Source organism: Rhizophagus irregularis, chromosome 1 (assembly GCF_026210795.1).
Source record: "Rhizophagus irregularis chromosome 1, complete sequence".
Lineage (NCBI taxonomy): Eukaryota > Fungi > Glomeromycota > Glomeromycetes > Glomerales > Glomeraceae > Rhizophagus > Rhizophagus irregularis.
This window is the reverse complement of record NC_089429.1, coordinates 5,705,341-5,723,223: the sequence shown is the minus strand read 5'-3', so window position 1 is coordinate 5,723,223 and position 17,883 is coordinate 5,705,341. Positions and strand designations below refer to the sequence as shown.

Genomic DNA, 17,883 nt, shown 5'->3' with positions numbered 1-17,883 from the left:
TATAATCGAATTTCGTACCTTTAAGAAATGAAAAAAAAAAAATGTGAAGTTCCTAACCTTATATTTTATTGTTCGGTTCGGGTGGTATTTCGGTCCGAGAAACACCGAAGCACAGGATGATCACGTGTTATATAGCACATATCTTATTTATTTTGGAGAAATAATTGAAATATCATAAACTTAAACTTTCTTACTTACACTCACAAAGGTTTGCCCTTTCGTAAGAAAATTGGAGAAAGTAACTACCAAAGTTAATTTTATTATAATCATACAGAGTATAAAAAATTTTGTTAATTTTCAAATTAAGACTAATACGAAATTTACTATTTTGAATTGACGGTTGCTATAAAGATTTGAGCGGAGCGATGTAAGTCGTCAGAACAAACGTTATCAGAACCTCCAGAACGACTAAAGGATCTCAATATAATTATATAATATATATATCATTTGAGGTTTCTGAGTGGTATCTGATATACCACTGACGGGGAGGTGAAATGGTGAATCTATTGAAGATAATAACAATCTGAATGTTCCGGATATACTTTCTTTATAACAGATTTCACTATCATCATAATAGGATTTAGAAATGTATATTTGAATTATTTACTAAACATGTTAAAACTAATAAATCAATATTACCAACCATATAATTAAAGAAATTTATTATTTAAATTATCACCTTAGTATCAAGCTTCAAAATATATTATTATAAATAATTTTACTACTAAAATACAAAATATAGATTTGTCTTAGAAAAGATATAAATAATAATTATCAATTTTTATTACTTGCTAATCTCATATAAAATACCATATATAACATATATAAATACTATATGTTAAATTACTTATTCGTAATTACTGAAAATGATAAAATATCATTTTAGTTATTGTCGCAACAATTAATAAATAATACTTATACATATATTATACTGGCATCAAAAATATGAATCAATTTTTCATAATTAGAAATACTTCATATTCTTCTACAAAAAAGTGTCCATTAGCCCTATAAAAAATTTTATCCGTTATTTCTCCCGTAAAAATGAGCTTTTCACGGGTCCATTCACGGAAAATATAAATAATTCGATAAATTCCGTGATATAAGGTTATTAATTCCGGAAACATGAGCTTTTTACGGAAAAAAAGATAAAAAAAGATGGAATATAAAAACTGAATGACTTTTTTTACAGGATAGTTTCTCTAATTGATTTGTTATAACGTCCGGTATAATAATATAAACTATTCCACAAATTTAAGGTCGCAACCAGTATGATGGACCGTAACCGATTTGATTATTACAACTGATATTCGACTAAATATAATTTTCGTTCTTAAATGTGAATATGATAAACTATCTTCAGTGATGCCATATCAGCCACCAGACTTCCATACGATCGGATTATATCCCCAAGAATTTCATTGCTATCTTTCACTTTAATAATTGTTATATTATGAGATCATCACAAAATTCTTGTTAGATTTTTACTAGGATTTAAAAAATATTTAATTAAATTTTCACGTAATTTCTTACTAGGTATGATTTTTTTATATGGAGAAGGTCGTAAAATTAATATAATGAGACAAGCGCTTGAGACATTCAAAACATTCACAATATGTAATAAAGCATAAAAGAATACATTTATTAATTAAACTTCAACCATACATAATTTAAGCATAAATTATAAAATTTAATGAAAGGAATAAATTGTTACAAAGTATTTTTTTAAAGTACTAAAATCATCTTTTGAATAATTTTGAAGGTCTGAAGGAAGGAAGATCGGAATTTTGGACAATATCCCATTAAAGTGCATGTTCCCAAACTTGAATATCATTCGTTGTCATGTTGAATTGTTGAATAAGTGAGATCAGACATTTTTCTGTTAGAATTGAATTAAAATCGTTGAATTAAAAATTTTTCTGGTATTTTGGAAATTTTAATATATCACGATAAAATTTTGTTCTCAATTAAAAATGATTGTGAATCAATGATTAATTCTTGAAGATTAAGTTCACCAAAGTTCAATAATATCTAAAGTATCATGCTCCTCTAAAGGAAGTCTTCCTTCATAGATATTATCTAAAATGAATATTCCGTAAAATAAAAAGATTCTCTTTTTTTTTAAAAAAAAAAGAAAAAAAAAATCACAAATTTTTTACTTCAATTCTCTCACTTTAAGATTATTTGAAAAATTCAGGTAAAATATTTGGTAATTTTTTGTGTGCCAAAATTCCATTATTTTTAATAAAATTCTTCGCAAATAAGGAGAACGATAATTTAAAATGACCATATTAGTCGAAAAATTTTACGCAAGGGTCATTAACAACTTCAATTGTAATAGCATTAGTATATTTTGGCAATTTTATCTCTAAAAAAAAGTCGATCCGTTTTTTATATTCCGTCCTTTTTTTCCGTAAAAGGCTCAAATTAATAACCTTATATCACGGAGTTTATCGAATTATTTACATTTTCTGTGAATGGCTCATTTTTACATAAATAACGGATGAACTTTTTATTGTACATTAATGAAAGGGAATGTGTAATACTGTAGATATCATAATAATATTGGTAATCTCGGTTACATTCGGCTCAAGAAATGCCGAAACCCGACCTGTCAAATTTGATCACATGATAAACATAACAACGTTTTTACTACGTTTTTACTGCTATATATTAGCAGTCAGTGGTGAAATTTGAAATTGGTATCTAAACTTTATCAGATATTCCCCCCCCCCTTTTTTTAAGCTTAAAAGCAAAAATCTCAAGATTTCATTTACTTTTATGCACTTTTTTTTTGTTTATCCACGGAGGTAAAACTAATTGTTTCAAAATATCTGATTCTATCAAAGACGTAATTTATGCTAAGCTTAAAAAGTTTAGTTAACTTCAATTGGACGAAGCAGTGTGATAACGTAATATTAACGAATAATTAATTTAAAAATTAATTGCATGCAATTAATTGTAACTCAAAAATTTGCGTTTCCAATTAAGGTAAGTATTAAAAAGATCGTCAAAACAACCTCGTAGAATTAAAGTTCACATGGATAATTTCTTTAAATAAATATCAATTAATGGCTATCATACTTTTTCTATCTATAGATTGCTAAAATAAAGCTTGTTTTTTTTCGAAAAATGTGTCCGACTTCTAATTTACTAATTTAACCTTTTTTTTGAAAATCTTTCATTAAAAATTTCCAAAAATCAAAAAACTTAATTCTAATTAAATTGATAAAGTGATCGACGGATTCTGTATTCAAATGAAAATACAACTTTAGTTAGCTTTTTTAACTTTCGGCGTATTTTATCTAATTAAACAAATACACATGAAATTTGAAATTTAATGATAGCAAAGTTTTCTATTATCTTGTGAATTTTTATAATTCTATTAATCGAACTAAATGTCTACAATTAGATAAATAATAACTATGCATTGGTTAATGCATATTGTGTATACTGTCCTATGTACACAACATTTTCGGGAATTTCGAAACGAATTTTCTGTTAGTTTAATTTACGAAAACATAAAGATTATAAAGATATGACAAATAAATTTATTCATCATTTCCCAATCCGGAATTCGATCGAAAGTGTTTTGCTTATTTATTATTGCATGCACTCAGGATAATATACGATTGGTACGATTGGCATTTAATTTTACTGCTTCAAAACTAAATTTTTTGGGACGAATTGATTTTTATGTAAATAAATTATTTAATAAATTTAAAATTCGATTTTTCTTTGATTTGAATCATATATATATAGGACCGTACTTTCTCAAAACTTTTTTTTTATCATTCCCTTCACCTTTTAAATATTTTTTAAAAAAACAATGATTACCGCAATTATCTCATCTCTCGGAATTTCCGACATCCCTTCTCTCTTAATAGTTTTTTCAATTATCTACGTAACTCGTTTTTATTATAATTATTTTACTCGTCCTAACCCTTTACCAGGTCCATTTCCACTTCCAATTATTGGTAATGCTTATCAACAAATTGGATATGGATTTGATGATTGGTTATTATCATTACATAAAATATATGGTGATATGTATGAAATAATTTTATCAGGCCAACGTTTTATAGTACTATGTAAACCCGATTTAATTGAAAATATGAATGTACCTTCAACAAAGACTAAATATCCTACTAGGTTACCTAATTCGGAAGGTTTTATCGAATATGGATTTGATGGCGTAGGAGTAGCATTTAATAATGATACTAAATCTTGGAAATATAATCGTCAATTTTTTAGTCAAGCAATAATGACTCCAAGTTTCAATCGTCAAGCTGTTGAATGGACCAATGAGTTATGGGTTGAAATGGAATCTTATTTAAATAATCTTGGAGAACATTATGAATTAGACTTTATAAAATGGATGCGTAGATTTACAAATGAAATGATTTTTAAAATTGCTACCGGAACAAAAAATGATGCTATCGCTTCTTATTATAATATGTTAATTAACGATAATAAAAATTCTTTAAATGATAAAGAAAATGAAAAACTTAACGAATCTAAAAATTTTATTGAATCCATTGAAACTTATTTAGCAGGAATGTTTTACTTTTTCGCTTTTAATAATTTCACCCGTAATTATGTTCCTTTCATTCGTGGAAAAGCTAAGAAATTATTGAAAAATAAGGATTACTTATTTGATAAATTATACACCATTATTAAAGAAAGAAGGACTGAGATTGAAAATACACCATTAGATCAACCACTTCGTCATGATATGTTGACGTCATATATAACCGCGAATACATCACGTGATATTAACGCTGTGAAGCATGCCGACGTTGATTTATTAAGACCAATGACTGATAAAGAAATTTTTGGTAATATACTCGAAGCAATGCTCGGAGGTACTGATACAGTAAGTTAATAAATTATTTTATTTATTTAAAAATATGTGCTTCAAAATTCTCATCGCTTATTTTTAAAATCTCGTTTTTTTTTAAAATCATAGACAGCGAATTTTATTTGCTTTACTGCATACTATCTTGGACATTATCCAGAAGTGAAACAACGATTGAGACAAGAATTTGATAGAGTTCTTGGAAATGACTTAACAAGACCAATAACAAATAAAGATCTTGATGAATTAGAATATTGTGATGCAGTTACCAAAGAAGTATATCGTCATTCTCCTATAGCTTTTTTTGTTGGACGTTTAAATGCTCAAAAAGACAAAGTTGGAGGATATGAATGGCCAGAAGGAACTACATTTCAAATGCTTGTTTCCGCATTAATGAAACATAAAGATTATTGGACTGAACCTGAAAAATTTGATCCCGATAGATTTTATAGAGTTGAAGAAAGTGATAAATATTTACTTGAAAAGAAAAAAATGAAAAACACTTTTCCAATATTTGGAGGAGGAATTAGAATTTGCCCTGGAAGAAAATTGGCAATTATAGAATTAAAATGTTTATTAATATTAATTTATAGAAAATATGATATTGAATTAGTTGACATGAATGCTCCATTAAAATATAATTCTGATTTTATTAATGTCTGTACAGAATTAAAGGTTAGGATTAAACCAAGAAAATTTTAATCAGCGCGGCCTAGAGACTTTATAGTAAACTAACTATTAAGTGCGTAAATTTACTTACAGTATACTACACATAAAAAAATGTAATTAGAAATATATCTACATTATTTTGCTTTTTCCAATATATTATTTATCCCCAAATGTTTTTTATTTTATTGAAAATATAAAATTGAATAAAAAAAATAAAAAAAAATTTCATTAGAACAACGGTTAAATTCTGAATCTCAATTTAAAAATTTAATATAAAACCAAATAATAATTCAGTACGAGTATTGCCGTTTTACGAATTGGTGACATATTTAGTTGAACTCGCACAAAATAAAATAAATATGTCGATCGCCTAAATCTTATGAGATTCAACTAATTCTATAGATTCATTTTTTGTCTCTAAATAAGGCGGAAGGCTTGGAAAGGGTAGCGCTTCTTTAAGCGGATTTAAACAATATATAAAGGCTATAATTGATTTCACCTACCCAACGTTTAAGTAGACACGTTCTTTTTAAAGTTCCAGCGTCCCTTAAAAAAAAAAGAAATAGCTGCTAATAGCGAAAAAAAAACCGGAATATGAGAATAAAGCATTTAACCCAACCTTATGTCCTTATTTTTAGATAAAATAAAAGGGATTGGTTTCATTTTTTTTTACAAAATTGGTTTTTTTAGTATCTTAGCAGTAAAGATATTCTCGATAAACTAATCGTTTCAGTCGTTCAATTTTATTTTGATCGACAATCACCTGTGCGATAAATAAAAGTACAATAAATTCTGGAATTCGAAATAATATAAAGATTAGATGACTTCTTTGATAATCTTTATTTTTTATCAGAGAAGGTATCGGCGTTAATTTATAATTAAATGGAAAATAGTAGTCAATTTTTTCTTCCACGTGGCCCTATAAAAAATTTTATCCGTTATTTCTGTAAAAACTCCGTAAAAATGAGCCATTCACGGGTCCATTCACGGAAAATTTAAATAATTCGATAATATAAGGTTATTAATTCCGGAAATATGAGGCCTTTTACGGAAAAAATATGTAATATAAAAAACGGATCGACTTTTTTTACAGGGTGGTGGTGCATTTGTGTTACGAATTAAATTTCTGTTATACTGCAACTGAAGTTTGTGAAATAGGAAAATTCAAAAGAACAAGTTAATTATATCTTTGTGGCCTGTAATACTCCTGTCAATGTCGTGTATCATGAAAATTTAAAACAAACAATTTTGACACACAAACTTTTTGTACTACACTACTACTAGCGTCAGTAGTATTAAATCATCATATTCGATCGACCTAAAATTTAAAAAGATATAAAAATTAATTTTACCCTTTCAGAGCTTCAAAAACTGCTCAAAGAAAAGTCCTTCTCTTCACATAGAATACGTAGGATGAATAATTATACAATATTATGATACAAACAAGAGAATGCCTAAAAATATTTTTTGTAAGTTTTGTTATATCTGTTTAGACGGTATGGTACCACGAATTATTTACGTTTAAGGGATATTATTTGATTAATTGTCGTAAACGACTGTAAAACGTTATTGAACAGTAAGTTAATTATACAATAAGTTATTTAATTTAAAGACGGCATAGCAAAATTTTTTGTGTCAAAAATTAATTTACGAATGTAAAATTTTAAGTTAACTAGCGAATAAATTTCCATCCAATATCCACGGTTAGATGATCCTATTAAGGCAAAGAAGTAGAAGTTTTCCACAGTACACAAGCTATTCAAGGCCAATATTATTTTGTAAATTTATAATATAATCTTTGTAGTTTAGAGAAGGCCGCCAGTATGCTGGTTATGGATTGTTTTATTATTTGGAAATAGATCAGAATCAGGATTTCTGGTTTCGTATTCACACTCTGTATACAGTATATGATGATTCAGTGGTAGCTAGTCTATGAAGTTTTAGACTTTGTCTTCATAAAAACAAAATCAAAATAGGTTCTTAATTCTAATTAAGATTAACACTTTTTAACTTTTTTTATTTGAACAATAGATGATTATTTCATGTTTTTTTTTATTTTGTATGAAAAATTCCCGATTTTAAATCTGCTTTATTACTTTAAAGAATAATAAAAAAGGCAATTTTTATTAATTAAAAAAAAAGTCATGTAAATACAACATATTTTTGTAAAAAAAAAAAGAAAAATTGAAGACATCACCCCTAAATAACTTAAATTTTATGTTTCGACGTTTTAAAAAAAAAGCACCAATAAAATTCATACATATATATTTAATTATAAAAATTCAAAACGAAACAAAAAATTATTTTATTTTATGATATTCTCATAATATGGATCCTAATGATTGACTGGTTTTCTAGTTATAAATAAATAAATAAAAAAGCTAAAATCGGTCTATATTAATTCACAATTTTAATCACGTGATCTGTATCCTAACGTTAAAAATCGTCTCTCATTTTAAAGTATAAAAATATAATCATCCATTCCAAAAGATGCTGAGACGTAGAAGTAAAGTCAGGGAGACATCCATGAAATGTTTTTTAAAGAAAAGATAAGTCTAGTCGAAACCTATATTCCAAGTTCAATTCGCTATATCTAAAGAAACACATAAGTCCGACCTAAAAATAATAATTCGAAAAATGATACCTACAAAATAGACAAATAAAGAAATGGTTGGTTTCTTCAAAACAAAATTTAAAAAGTTTTGAAAAATGAAACTTTTGAAAGTTACCGATCATATCATCCAGGGTCAATACTTGCTAAAAAATTAAAAAACTTTAGTAATAAAAATAAAATAAATTTTAAAAAGTTTCAAATTTGCTTCAAAACTTACCAATCCATTCGAAAACACCAACCTACAAAAGAAGAGAGTCCAAGGAATGCCCAACGTTGAGAAATCCCCAGGTGACCAGGCCAGCACCCTAAATAAAAAAATAACGAAAAAAATGTTAATTCGTTTCTTAGATTAAAAATAAACAAAATTCTTCCCTCCCCATTTCATACCTTATAAAGCCCAGTTTTATGTTCAAGCTGGCACCTTACGAAAATAATGAGAAAGAAACGTTAATGTATTTCTTAAATTAAAAATAAAAAAAAATCCTCCTTCCCTTTCCCCATTTTTCATTTTTTAGCTTGGAATCCAGTTTTATGTCCAAGGCGGCATCCTACAAAAAAGACAATGAAAAAGAAATGTCATTTCATCTCTTAAATTACATTAAAAAATTTTTCTCCTTCACCATTTCTTACGTTTCTTTCATTTTTTTTTTTTGTAGGGTGTTGGTAAAGTTAGTTCGTTTCTTAAATTAAATAAAAAAAGTAGGTCAGCTTTACCTTAAAGTCTGGTTCGTTCTAGCTGACAATTCCTACAAATAAAAAAGAAACATCAGTAAAATGTTTCTATAAAGTTAATATTCTAAAAAACCTCACGTTCCGAAGCCAAAGGTGAAAAGAACCAGCAATGTTGAATCAAAGTTGAAAGAACAAAGAGAAAATATCCGTCTAAAGAAAGTAGTAAAAAAAAAAAGATTATCATTCGGCATACAAACCATAATTGACTGGTCTGATCAGCCGAGTTTCCTGTAAAAATAGACGTGTAATAGGAATTCAACAAATTGATTTTGATTTGTAAGTTACATGAATTTGACATGAGAAAATTATAAAAAAAAAATATTTTAATTAATGTAAAAAGTTTTTTTATTAAATTAAAGCTTTTGCACTCCCAAAGATTTATTTTTTCATAAAGGAGTTTGAAAAAATACCTATTTTGGGAATTTTTTTTAGAAGCACGAGTAATTTATGTAATTATTTAAGCCACATCATCCCGAATTTGTCCTTTTTTATATAGATAATACATATAAAAAATTTATATTATATCGTAAACAACTTACATCATCTGATGATATATTTATACCTTTATGGAAATTGGAACAATCAAATAAAAGTTGCGAAAAAAAAAAATTTTTTTCCGGTTTTTTACATGAAATTTGATTGAGTAAATGAGTAAAAAAAAAAATTGATTTAAATTTTTTTTTTTATATAAAGAAATAAATTTTAAATTGTAAAATATACTGATTTTGAGTAACGTGTAAAATTTTTATATATATTGCGGTAATTTATAAATTTTTATATTATATTACAGTATATATTGAGTAATACGTTGTAAATATTGCATAATATATTTAAAATTTTTTTATATATGAAGAAAATGAAGAAAATTTTTTTGATTTGTTGATTTGAATAAGTTGAGTGTAAATAAAGTAATATTGATTATTTTGAGTAATACATAAAACTTTTTTTTTATTTTTTTTTTGCGTAAGTAAATTGCGTAATTTGCGTAAGTAAATATTGCGTATTATGTAAAGTAACTTTTTTTTCTTTATTTTTTTTTGAATATGAAAAAAAAAATGAAGAAAAAAATATATATACAGTATAGCCCATCGATTCATAAGGAGGAAGGGTTAGGGTTTTACTCTTAGATTTAGGATTCATTATTCTTATTACTAAATCTATAATCTAAAATCTAAGATATTAAATTCGCTGGCAAATTTTTCGTGTAGATCACATATACTTTGCTGATAAAAAATATAAAAAAAAATTGTAACACTATATTTCAGAGAGTACAACAGATTACCGAATAGGAAAAGGCTATTGTCTGTTTTTACTCTACGATAAAATAATTAGTAATGTAGGACAAATATGATCATGATCTTACCCACCCCTAGCTTGTAATACAAATAAAATAATTCTGTTGCAATGGAATTTTTAACCCTCCAACTATAGGCGTTTTTTTGAAAAAATGATTTAGTATTACTTTGATTGTTTTTTTAATTTTCACCTTTAAATTTTCAATTTTAGTTATAATTATAATTACGAAATTTCGTATTTTACTTTAACGGAATCGTGAGTGAATTTTATTTAAGATTTTTTTTTAGAAATTTTTTTTTTTTGAGCAATTTCATCGGTTATTAATTAACAGAAAAAACATCAGAAAAAATATATATTAGAAATGTTAGAAATCGACACTTTTTTTTTCAATGTTTTTTATGCTAGGTCGAATTAGTATAGATACACACCTTGATTCTTAATTTTTTGTTGAGGTTAAAGAGTTAAAAATTGCGGCAGCACGGAACAATTGATCTAATGTTTCCGAATGTGATTCTATTTACAATGATTTCTGAGCTATATAACAACGAGTTAACGACATAATTATTTTACTAACAAACTTTCAATAATCATATGACTTTTAATAATATATATGGTTGATTGTGATATTGCAGAAAATTAATAAAAGAAAGTTCATTTTCATCTAATATAAACTGTATAATACGATGCTTAATCCGTGACTTTTTATTTTCTTTGATTGCTTTGTGTATAAATAAATCAATCCATGTCGAGTCACTTTTATCATCATTAAAATCCTAGAAATACGGATATACCGCAAGGGTCCTAAGATCTCTATATCTGTTATTTCTGTAAAAACTCGTAAAAGTGAGCCTTTCACGGAACCATTCACGGAAAATGTAAATACTTCGATAAATTCCGTGATACAAGGTTATTAATTCCGGAAATATGAGCCTTTTACGGAAAAAAGATGATTTGTGACTACCCATTATATATTTAATGTTCAATTAGATGTACAGCTTTAACGATCCTGCATTTTGAAAAAAAAATCATATAAAGATTAAGGATATGACTTTATTAACAAAGTCGGTCACGAGGCTATTTCTTGCATTAATAATAAAATTCCTGAAAAAAATCAGATCTCAAAGGTAGAAAAACTTCAAATTGCAAAATAACTTACTAGTAAATGTAAAAAAAGGCTTCGTTACTTTGTAAATATGGTTTGGAGAAACTAATAAGTGTGAAAATATTTGAGAAAGAAGAAGTTGTTCGATCTGTGCATCTAAAAAAAACTCATTTAATACAAAAAATAAAAGAAAATTTTACACAAAGTATACAAATTTATATGACAAACTAGTATTAGCCATTTAGCCAATCGTTATTTTATTTTATTTTATTTTTTGTTCTTCACATTTCAAAACTTTTTTAATCCAAATTAAAATGTGATCGAAAAAAACAAAAAAATTATTTATTTAAAGCGGCCCAATTCTAGAATTAGAAACTTTTGAATTTCTTATCTATAAAGTAAAAAACAATTGGTTACCTTAATATAATTAACAGTAACCCATCTACTATCATTAAAAATAATTATAAACTGACTTCTTCGACACAGTTTTATAAAAATGATCTCATACTTCAAATATCAAACTCTATTTACAGCAGTTCACGGAGTAAGGATGGTTTCGTAGAATAGTTTGTGTACTACTATGAGATGTCGCTAAATTCAAAATTCTTGCAAAAATCTTAGAGACGTAATATACGGAATAACTTGGGCCGAATTTATAGTGCTGGCCAGATTAACAATTGTATCACATGAATAAATAGAGTGCACAAATACTCACCGGAAAAATTCAATAATTTTGGCCGAAATGATCGGCAATTTCAATTCCATTTTATTTCATTTATTGTAATAATGGAATAATTCATTATTTATATAATGAATAGAAATTTTTTAAAAAACACAATTACTTTCTATGTAAACAAATAATATGTAAAATGCATAATTGTATTACTACTTGCAATGAAGCCAAATGTGTTAATGTATACAAAGAGCGTAATGCAATTAAATTAAAGTGGAATTGTATAAAGGGACATTCTTTTATGTATATGGAAAAATATACTTTTTTTTAAAATGAACTCCTGCATAAATAGCAGATAAACTCTATAAAACTTTTTTTAGAAAATTGATCTCATATCGGAGTTTTTTTGAATGAAAACTATCATTTATCGGAATTTTTCCCGGAAAATTTTTTATGAAAAATTTTGAATATATCTTTCAAATATTTTTATATAGTATTTATACTATATGAAGCTTCGTAATATATATATAATTAATATGTAAAAGAATCTTTTATTCCGGCAAAAAAAATGAATGAAATTTTTATTTCCTAGGCTGCCCTATAAAAAAAATTCTGGAAAAAACTCCGATAAATGACTCAGACACATTGATCATTTTTCTGGAAAATTTTTTATAGGGCTGGACGATGGTGACAAATATTTATTAAACAATATCTGCGCATTCCCCTGTTAGATATTTAAGCTAATTATAATCATAAGAACATCCGATTATTAAATTTCAGGTGGAGAATTTTAATATATTTTATTAATAGATACAACAAATTATTAAAGCACATTTTATTGAATACCGAATATACATAATATACATGTTTAAACGAGTCAAAATAAATCGTGGTTTAGTATGATTGGACGTTTCACATGCAGAATGATGATAATAATAATCCTTATATTACAAGTTAATTTACTTACAAGCCAAACTTTTCTAACTGTATTTGGGCGGCAATTAAAGTTTCCGCATGATTTTCATGTGATTTTTCTTAATTTTTCAAACCCATCTTTAAAATATTAGCATACCATATTCCGTATTTTTTATTACGATATTTCTGCTGACGTTTTTTAATAACACTACAATGGAAAAAAAACTTAAATATATTTGATGGAAAAATAATACCCCATAAAGGTAAGGCCAATAGGCATCTGATTATCAAAAAATCTCAAAATCTGATTGGTTGGCCGAACCCACCTTTTCTGCGAAGTCCGCCCATTTATTAAATTATTAAATTTTAAAATAAAAGATTTTGATTTTTTTTTAATGTATTCCTGCCTGTATTCATAAAATATATGTATTTAAAAATAAAAAATCTATCAAAATGTATAAATAATGAAATTTTGTACATTTATATTTCAAAAAAAATCCAAAATTTCTGGGTAAATAATGTATTTCCTTGATTCCATTTAAGACTTAATATGTATTAAATTAACTTCACTGCATAAGCGTATAAATTACATAAACTCCAAAAGAAAAAAAATAAGTGTACCGATGATAAAAGAATATGAACAATTGATAGAAGGAATTAATCGGAGCTTGAAGAAAAAGGATAATAAAATAATTCAAGATTATCGGGAGGTTTTTAGATGTAATGATAGTGCATATACTATGAAAGTTTTATGTGTTGGCGAAAATAAAAAAATAAATTTTAAAAGTCACGAGGCCGAACCCGGCTTAGATGACCCCTAATTAAGATAAGTATATTTAACTAACTTGTGCAATTATTCCGTCTATAGATTGCTAAATAAAGATTTATTCAAAGAGTGTGGGAACTACATAATACCCTGTAAAAAATTTATTTGAATATGATACATTTACGAAAATAACATGGAATAAATAAACAACGAAATAATTTTTTATAAGGAACTAATAATACAACTTTAGTTAGCGTATAACTATTGGGCGCATTTTACTAAATTAAATAACAACCGAGTGCACACGATAAAAAAATAGCAGTTTTCTATTCTACAATAGTTTTGTATTGTTAATGCGTATCATGGTTTTCGAAGTTTTAAATAAATTTCCGCTAACTAAATAATATAACGTATTATTATAAATCAGGATAGTATGCGATTGATACTAATTTTCCTTGTACTTCAAACGAAAATTTTTATACAATTAAATTAAATTATCATTTGACCTTTATTTTTTAATACATATATAATGTATTATTGTATAAAATCAGTGTATAAAATCAGTATAATATACGATTGGTATAATGTTCCTAGTACTTTAAACGAAAATATTTGTTTTTTATTATACAATTATACAATCATTTAATCAGTTTAAATTAAATTATCATCTGAACTTATTTTTTGATACATTTATGTATATAAGGACCGTATATTCCAAAAAATTTTCACCAGTTATCATTCTCTTCATCTTTTAATATTTTTTAAAATGATTACTAGTACAATTATTTCATATTTTGAAATTTCAAATATCCTTTCTCTCTTAATAGTTTTTTTAATTATCTACGTAACTCGTTTTTATTATCAATATTATACTCGTCCTAATCCTTTACCGGGTCCATTTCCACTTCCAATCATTGGTAGCGCTTATCAACAAATTGGATATGATGGAGTTGATGATTGGTTATTATCATTACATAAAAAATATGGTGATATGTTCGAAATAATTTTAGGAGGTGAACGTATGATCACACTATGTAGACCCGATTTAACTGAAAATTTGTATGTTGCTTCATCAAAGACTAAATATCCTATTAGATTACATAGTAAGGATGGAATCGTGGAATATGGATTTGAAGTTGGTGTAGGAGTAGTATTTAACAGTGATATTAAATCTTGGAAATATAATCGTCAATTTTTCAGTCAAGCAATGATGACTCCAAGTTTCAATCATCAAGCTATTGAATGGACAATTGAACTATGGAATGAAATGGAATCTTATTGGAATAATCTTGGTGAAAATCATGAATTAGACCTAATAAAATGGATGCGTAGATTTACAAATGAAATGATTTTTAAAATTGCTACCGGAACAAAAAATGATGCTATCGCTTCTTATTATAAAATGTTAATTAACGATAATAGCAATTCACTAAATGAAAAAGAAAGTAAAAAATCAGTCGAATCTAAAAAACTTATTGAATCACTTGAAATTTATTTATCAGGAATTTTTCATTTTTTCGCTTTTGATAACTTCAGCCGTAATTATATTCCATATATTCGTGGAAAATCTAAGAAATTATTGAAAAATAAAGATTACTTATTTGATAAATTATGTACCCTTATCAAAGAAAAAAGGGTTGAGATTGAAAATACACCATTAGATCAACCACTTCGTAACGATATGATGACGTCATTCATAACCGCGAATACACCACGTGATATCAACACTATTAAACATGCCGACGTTGATTTATTAAGACCAATGACTGATAAAGAAATTACTGGTAATATACTCGAAGCAATGCTCGGAGGTACTGATACCGTAAGTAAATAAATTATTTTATTTTATTTAAAATATGTGCTTCAAAATTTTTTAAAATCTTGTTTTTTTTTTAAATCATAGACAGCGAATTTTTTTTGCTTTGTTGCATATTACCTTGGACATTATCCAGAAATAAAACAACGATTGATACAAGAATTTGATAGAGTTCTTGGAAATGACTTAACAAGACCAATAACAAATAAAGATCTTAATGAATTAGAATATTGCGATGCAGTTACCAATGAAATATATCGTCACTCCCCTATAGCCTATTTAATTGGACGTGTAAGTTTTCAAAGCGACAAAGTTGGAGGATACGATTGGAAAGAAGGAACTACATTTCAAATGCTTACTTCCGCAGTATTGAAACATAAGGATTATTGGACTGAACCTGAAAAGTTTGATCCTGATAGATTTTACAGAGTTGAAGAAAGTGATAAATATTTACTCGAAAAGAAAAAATTGAGGAATACTTTTCCAATATTTGGAGGAGGAACTAGAATGTGTCCTGGAAGAAAATTGGCAATTATAGAATTAAAATGTTTACTAATATTAATTTATAGAAAATATGATATTGAATTAGTTGACATGAATGCTCCATTAAAATATAGTTCTGATTTTATTAATTGTTGTACAGAATTAAAGGTTAGGATTAAACCAAGAAAATTTTAAAAAATATAATTATCTATCATTATTTTTAGATTAGTTACTTTTTCCATTTATTTCATTTATTTTATGATATTATTTTGTTACCAAGGTTTTTTTTGTCGAATATATTTTATCTTTATTGAAAATATAAAATTAAATAAAATAAAATTTATTGCGTAATTTTATTAGCAATATCGCGAACAGCGGTTGAAATTAAAAGTTTTTTAAATTTAAAATATTTAATCACCGTTTTATGAAATTAGTGCGATCGGTGTCTCGGTGACTAATTTTTTTAACGACCCTAGCAATACCATAAAAAAATGGTAGATTTTTGCGCACATGATCCGGATGATTATTTTCGGTAATTATTATATTATTAATTATTAATTAAAAAAAAGCTATTTTACCTATGAAAGTATAGTTATACAAATTTATATTACGCTACCCTAGAATAAAAATAAAATATATAAAACAAATATAAGTTGTATAATTAAACCTGAAATAATTTTGGTCTGTTAAAAAAAAAAATTTTTTGTGTTAAATTATTTTGGTAATTTTATTTTATCGATGTATTTTTTTATTGACAAAAAATGTTATAAAGTTACTATGTACTTTTAATTTTATTGTTTATTATAATAAACTATTAAGATACTACATTTTACTTACTTTCGCTATAATAGATCATGTATTTTATTTGTAAATATAATTAACTTGATTTTCGCTAAATAATTTGTTCTTAAACATTACAAATATGAAATATTATTAAACATGCTATGTCAAAATAAAGAAGAATGGCCTTTTTCTAATTTAATGTGTAAACCCATATGTAACCATCACCTTCTGATATAAGAGATACTACTATATAACGCCCAATTTCACAATTAAAATATTTTCAATATCTTCACTGTTGATAACTCAATACAATACTTATTCTTAGTTCAGTATTTTTTCCTTCATAAAATTTATTAGTATTATTTATAAAAGGTTAAGGAATTATATATAGTTTCTGTTATATCCTGCATAACTAGTAATTGTCGCGTCAGATTTTCTGTTTTTTTTTTATTGAATGTGATCTTGTAATATTATTTTAGCGTTTGCAACATTTTTCAAAATAATTCCTTTTTCATTAAAAATTCCCAACTTTCTCTATATAATGACACCCTTTACAAACCTTATTTTGTTGTTGATATGACATGTTAACAATTTTTTAGAAAAATATTCGTAAAAGAAAGAAAGGTGGTGTGTGGCGTAAAGAATCGATCGGATCAATAAAAAGTTTTATAATTATCATCCGGATCATGCGCGCGGATATATTTGGTGGAACTCATGCCCAATATAACGGCATCTACGTTATTCGTAAATTAATTTGTGACAAACAACCAATCATATCACGTGGCGCATAAAATTTTGCTCGTTTTTATTAGGGCAGGACCTTACTCCCACCCCACCCCCAGGTAATATTTCTTATTCATAATACTAATTTTAACCAATGAAAATGTTTAGTTCTTCTTTCTTTTCGAATTTTTTTTTTTTTTTGAGTAATTTAATCAATTATTAATAAATAGAAAAATATTAAAAAAAATATTCGTTAAAAACGTTCATAATGCTCTATCACGTGACTTTCGAAAAATCGTTTTCCCAAATGTCACATATATAACCTACCACCCCAATCTACGTCTATATTTAATAAAATAAAAGCCACATATAACCTTCCAAACTATTTATGGTAGGTGTATTTTAGCCTGTTCTGCAAGTTTACTCAGATCATGTTTTGAATACCGGTTTTGA

At 26.2% G+C, this 17,883-nt stretch overlaps 3 protein-coding genes across 3 annotated transcripts; 2 read left to right on the top strand and 1 right to left on the bottom strand.

The window, feature by feature from the left end:
• Positions 1–4,153: 4,153 nt before the first annotated feature.
• OCT59_001200 (uncharacterized protein) lies at positions 4,154–5,471 on the top strand (the record flags this gene model as incomplete). Its single annotated transcript, XM_066139385.1, has 3 exons — positions 4,154–4,876; positions 4,970–5,321; positions 5,452–5,471. The coding sequence occupies exons 1-3, from the start codon at positions 4,265–4,267 to the stop codon at positions 5,469–5,471; spliced, it is 984 nt and encodes a 327-aa protein (XP_065988793.1). The 5' UTR covers positions 4,154–4,264.
• A 2,326-nt stretch (positions 5,472–7,797) lies between these two features.
• OCT59_001199 (uncharacterized protein) lies at positions 7,798–8,782 on the bottom strand (the record flags this gene model as incomplete). The annotated part of the gene is made up of 5 exons (XM_066139384.1): positions 7,798–8,171; positions 8,257–8,284; positions 8,359–8,446; positions 8,529–8,555; positions 8,772–8,782. The coding sequence occupies 5 exons, from the start codon at positions 8,780–8,782 to the stop codon at positions 8,107–8,109; spliced, it is 219 nt and encodes a 72-aa protein (XP_065988792.1). The 3' UTR covers positions 7,798–8,106.
• Positions 8,783–14,219: 5,437 nt separating this feature from the next.
• Positions 14,220–16,299, top strand: OCT59_001198 (uncharacterized protein). The gene is made up of 2 exons (XM_025318040.2): positions 14,220–15,447; positions 15,529–16,299. Exons 1-2 carry the CDS (start codon positions 14,392–14,394, stop codon positions 16,117–16,119), a joined length of 1,647 nt encoding a protein of 548 aa, XP_025177073.2. The 5' UTR covers positions 14,220–14,391; the 3' UTR covers positions 16,120–16,299.
• The last annotated feature ends 1,584 nt before the right edge of the window (positions 16,300–17,883 follow it).